Source organism: Gigantopelta aegis, unplaced genomic scaffold (assembly GCF_016097555.1).
Source record: "Gigantopelta aegis isolate Gae_Host unplaced genomic scaffold, Gae_host_genome scaffold71, whole genome shotgun sequence".
Taxonomy (NCBI): Eukaryota; Metazoa; Mollusca; class Gastropoda; order Neomphalida; family Peltospiridae; genus Gigantopelta; species Gigantopelta aegis.
In genome coordinates this window covers 61050-66839 of record NW_024537378.1, presented here as the reverse complement: position 1 = coordinate 66839, position 5790 = coordinate 61050, and the positions used below count along the sequence as shown (strand labels likewise).

General features: G+C 39.1%; 1 protein-coding gene across 1 annotated transcript; it reads left to right on the top strand.

Annotated features, from left to right (window-relative positions):
* Positions 1 to 869: 869 nt before the first annotated feature.
* On the top strand, positions 870 to 1301 carry LOC121367232 (uncharacterized protein K02A2.6-like). Its single transcript, XM_041491342.1, has one exon. It carries the CDS (start codon positions 870 to 872, stop codon positions 1299 to 1301), a length of 432 nt encoding a protein of 143 aa, XP_041347276.1.
* Positions 1302 to 5790: the final 4489 nt, after the last annotated feature.

The following is a 5790-nucleotide window of genomic DNA, read 5'->3' as shown; positions in this document are numbered from 1 at the left end:
AATACATCGCGGAAATTAGAAAACTGTCACAATGCTGCGAATTTGAGGGATATCTCTATGATGCTTTGAGAGACCGATTAGTGTGTGGTATGAACCATGAACAAACCCAAAGAAAATTATTGTCTATTGCGGAGTTGACATACCAGCAAGCTGTCGATATATCCATTGCCATGGAGACTGCAGAGCGTGATGCTGGTGAGCTTCAATCAAAACATGGGCAGAACATTAATAGTTCTGCAGTGCATAAAGTGAAAGTAAGTGGGTTCAAGATGAAAGACCGAAGTCGCAATAGCCGTGGAAACAATAAATCATGTTTTCGTTGCCTTGGTACCAATCATGAGCCACAAGACTGTCGTTGGAAAAATGAAACTTGTCATGCCTGTAATAAAAAGGGACACATAAAGAAAGCCTGTAGATCGAAGAAAGTAAGACAGACTGTTCACAATGTCCAAACAGATGAGGAGGAATGCATTGCTAGTTTGGAGATAAACACAATGGGGAAAACAAATCAAGATGCCATTTGGATTTCGCCATTTGTTGAGGGTGTCAAGTTTGACATGGAGCTCGACACAGGATCTGCTGTTTCAGTGGTCGCAGAGAAAACTTTCCAAAAATATTTTCCAAATAAAGTGAAAGACTTGAAGCCCACAGATGTTAGTTTGAAAACTTACTCGGGTGAAAAACTGAAACCAGTTGGCGTTGTCAGTGTAAACGTTGAACACAATAAACAGTGTAAGCAGTTGAAGATGTATGTCGTTCCAAAGGGAGACATAAGTTTATTCGGGCGAGATTGGTTAAAGGAAATAAACTATGACTGACATTTAATTAATATGCTACACGTCTCGAAATCATCGAATGATGGAAATACGATGGCAAAAGTAGACCGACTTGTTGAGAAATACAAGTCTGTATTTCAGAGTGACAGGGGTACTCTAAAAGACATTAAAGCAACACTGAACTTGAAAGCGGACGTGCAACCCAAGTTCATGAAAGCAAGATCCGTTCCATATTCCATCAAGCCAAAGGTGGAGGCAGAAATTGAAAAGTTAGTAAGTGATGGAATACTTACTAAAGTCAATTACAGCGAATGGGCCACACCAGTTGTGCCTGTTATTAAACAGGATGGATCTGTAAGATTGTGTGGGGATTTCAAAGTCACAGTAAACCCAGTGCTAGAAGTTGATCAGTACCCTTTGCCACGCATTGAGGACATATTTGCATCACTAGCTGGTGGTCAGCGTTTTTCAAAGATAGATCTGCGTCAGGCTTATCTACAGATGGAAGTTGATGAAGTCACGTGACTTGTTAACAGTTAACACTGAAAAGGGGCTGTACCGTTTCAACCGTTTAGTATACGGGATTGCATCAGCACCAGCAATCTGGCAACGCGCTATGGATACAGTACTCCAAGGCTTATCAGGCGTAAAATGTATCATTGATGACATGATCATTACTGGTCGTTCAGATGAGGAACACCTGCAGAACCTGGAAAACATCTTACAGCGTCTAGAAAAATACAACTTGAGGATCAAGCTTGAAAAATGTGAATTTTTCAAAGACAGAATCTCATTCTGTGGTCATGAAATTGACATGGAAGGATTGCATAAGACACAAAGTAAAATTGAAGCAGTTGTAAAAGCTCTTAAACCAGAAAATGTGTCACAGCTGAGAACATTCTTAGGACTAGTGAATTACTACAACAGGTTTTTGAAGGATGTGTCAACAGTGCTTCACCCACTGTATGAACTTCTGCGACGAGATAAACCCTGGGTATGGAGTGATCAGTGTGAAGAGGCATTCTGTGCTGTTAAAGCCTTAATAACATCCCCAGAAGTGCTGACACATTACAATCCGAACTTACCTATCCGTCTTGCGTGTGATGCGTCACCAGTTGGATTGGGGGCAGTTTTATCTCACGTGATGGATGACGGAGTGGAGAGACCAATCGCCTATGCATCTCGTTCGTTAACCAAAGCAGAAAGAAATTACTCCCAGATTGACAAGGAGACTCTCGCACTCATCTGGGGAGTTAAGAGATTCCATACTTACCTGTTTGGTAGAGAATTCACCCTGCTGACAGATCATCAGCCACTAGTATCAATGCAGCTCGGTTGCAGAGGTATGCGTTATTTCTGGCTGGTCACATTTATCGGATTGAATACAAGAATACCAAAATGCATGGAAATTCAGATTGTCTTTCACGTCTACCAGTTGATAGTGGTGACAAAGAAACTGTCGACGAGAACATTGATCCTGTGGAGGTGCTACACATTGCACAGTTTGACACACTACCAGTAAGACATACTAATATTCATCGTGAAACGAGAAATGATCCAGTATTATCTAAAGTTCACGAAATGGTAATGACTGGATGGCCAGAGAAATCGCCAGATGTGGATTTTGATCCATTCTTCCACCGGAGAAATGAACTGACAGTACATCAAGGATGTTTGCTGTGGGGAATGAGAGTTATCATACCCCATTCATCTCGCATGAAGATATTGGAAGAACTTCATGAAGGACACATCGGAGTTGTCAAAATGAAGGCGTTGGCGCGTAGCCATGTTTGGTGGCCTGGTATTGATAAAGACATCGAAATTTTGGCAAAAAGTTCAAGATGGCAATGCGGTCCAGTAAACAAGATGGTGGATCTGTGCAGAAGAAATTGTCCAAATTTCTCGGCATACAGAAATGCATCACAAGCGACGACTGGTGAACCACCCGCAACACTATTCATGGGTCGGACTCTCATGTCTCGACTAGAATTGATTCGTCCAGATTTACGACAACATGTGAGAAACAAGCAACTGTCGATGCAGGAGAATAGGGCTGCACATCATCGAATATTTGAAACTGGTCAAAGTGTGATCATGAGAGATTATCGTGGACAAAACAAGTAGGTTCCAGGGATAATCCGTACACGGACTGGTCCAGTTTCATACCGTGTAGAAGTGGCACCAGGAATACAGTGGAGGCGGCATGTAGACCAAATTCGTGATTCTCGTATCTCGCAAAAACCAGCAGTCTGGATACCATCATGAACTACGTCAGTGATGACTTCACCGGAGATTACTACAGACAAGCCAGACTCAATGAGTGTACCTACACGTAACAGTGGTTCGGATAAAAGTTGAGGGACCCTGCACCTGCTCCAGAAAAGTGTTCTACACAAGGTGAAACCCGTCGTTATCCAAGACGAGATGTCCACCCACCACGTAGATTTCAAGATTATGTGTGTTTACAGCAATCATGCTGTGTTGGGGCACAATAATCCCCACATGATTGCTGGAGCCACATTGGTTCCAAGATAGTTTGTGTTAGTTAATGAATGTTTAATTGGTATTGCACAAGATAGTGCAGTTGTATTAGTTTTAACATGTAGAGAATGTTAAAAGTGTTTATTTTACGTAATTCAGTTTAACATGTGAACATAGTTTAAAAAAAAAGAGAAAACAAAAAGTTAGAAAATCAGGACACAAACTGTTCCAGTAAATAACATTGAAACTGCAGGACCAAATGGTTTACAACAACTAAATGTGGAGGGATGTTGTGTATTTGACTTGTTTAGAACAATGACGGTATTTAAGGAGACCGGAATAATGTTTACTTTTGGAGCATGCGCAGGGCAGTCAATAAAATGTGTTCAAGGCGGCCATGTTGAAGTATTTTGGTATTGTAGTTTTGTTTACTATGTTAGTGGCAAAACATAACACTAACTATACCAATATTACCTGTAAACGTGTACCGCCGATTTGACCAACGATCACGGTTTACATGTCGTTTACGAACTTTGTTACATAAATGTGTATTGGCGTGATTTCCAAAAGGAACATACGTACAGGTTTTATGTGGAGCTGTTGTTGTCGCAGATGTATTCTCTCTAGCACCCAATTACCTTTTCATACACTAACTATACCAATATTACCTGTAAACGTGTACCGCCGATTTGACCAACGATCACGGTTTACATGTCGTTTACGAACTTTGTTACATAAATGTGTATTGGCGTGATTTCCAAAAGGAACATACGTACAGGTTTTATGTGGTGCTGTTGTTGTTGCAGATGTATTCTCTCTAGCACCCAATTACCTTTTCATACACTAACTATACCAATATTACCTGTAAACGTGTACCGCCGATTTGACCAACGATCACGGTTTACATGTCGTTTACGAACTTTGTTACATAAATGTGTATTGGCGTGATTTCCAAAAGGAACATACGTACAGGTTTTATGTGGAGCTGTTGTTGTTGCAGATGTATTCTCTCTAGCACCCAATTACCTTTTCATACACTAACTATACCAATATTACCTGTAAACGTGTACCGCCGATTTGACCAACGATCACAACGATCGTGGGTTACATGTCGTTTACTAACTTTGTTAAATAAATGTGTGTTGGCGTGATTTCCAAAAGGAACATGCGTACAGGTTTTATCTGGAGCTGTTATTGTTGCCAGCTGTATTCTCTCTAATACCCATTTACCTTTTCATACACTAACTGTACCAATATTACCTGCAAACGTGTAACGCCGATTTGACCAATGATCGTCGTTTACGAACTTTATTAAATAAATGCGTGTTGGCGTGATTTCCAAAAGGAACATGAGTACAGGTTTTATCTGGAGCTGTTGTTGTTGCAGATGTATTCTCTCTAACACCCATTTACCTTTTCCTCCACTAATTGTACCAATATTACCTGTATACGTTTACCGCCGATTTGACCAACGATCGCGGGTTACATGTCGTTTACGAGCTTTGTTAAAGGGACATTCCTGAGTTTGCTGCATTGTAAGTTGTTTCTGACTAATAAAATATTTCTACGATTAAACTTACATATTAAATATATTTTCTTGTTTAGAATATCAGTGTCTGTATATTCAATGTGTTTCTGGTCGTCTTAATATTTGGAAGAAGCCCCAATTGGATTTTGTCTTCAAATAATTTCGTACGTACGAAAAAATATATTTTAGGAAATAAAATGAAAATTAACCTAGTACAAATATTAGAACGATCAGAAACACATTTAATATACAGCCACTAATATTCTAAACAAGAAAATATATTTAATATGTAAGTTTAATCGTAGAAATATTTTATTAGTCGATAATATCTTAAAACATTGTAGCAAACTCGGTAATGTCCCTTTAAATAAATGTGTGCTGGAGTGATTTCCAAAAAGAACTTCAGTACAGGGGCAGTTTGTATTACAGCTATATGTATATTTTCTTTTTCTAGGACTGTCGTTGTAGATATCTCTCTCTACTGTTTTGGGGAAAATATTCCGGTTTTTTATTTTTTTTATTACTATTTTTTTTTTTTTTTGTCAAATATATGCTAATTTTATCCATTCAATTCGATTTGGGAAAACACCCCATCTTGAAATATGCCCTTTTTTTCACCAGTAGCCATATAGGCCTATGCACACTAGTGTGTGTTTATACCGCCAACTTTACAAACGATCGCTGGTCTGCGATATGTTTAGTTACATAAATGTGTTTACTTGATTTGCAAAACGAACTTAGGTCAGAGGTTTTATCTGCAGCCGTTTATTTTGCATGTGTATTCTCCACTAGTTGTACCAATATCATTATTTATTACCCCAGCGGTCACTCATAACAGGGAAAATATTTTCCATATTTTCTCAGTGAGAAATATTCTGCATTGGTTTAACGAACAATACTATTGGACAATTTGACGCTTACAAACCAATGACTTTGTCGGTACTAAATATGACCATTACGATTTGACAAACCCAAAATGACGTCATGTAGTTTAAAGAGTTTGCG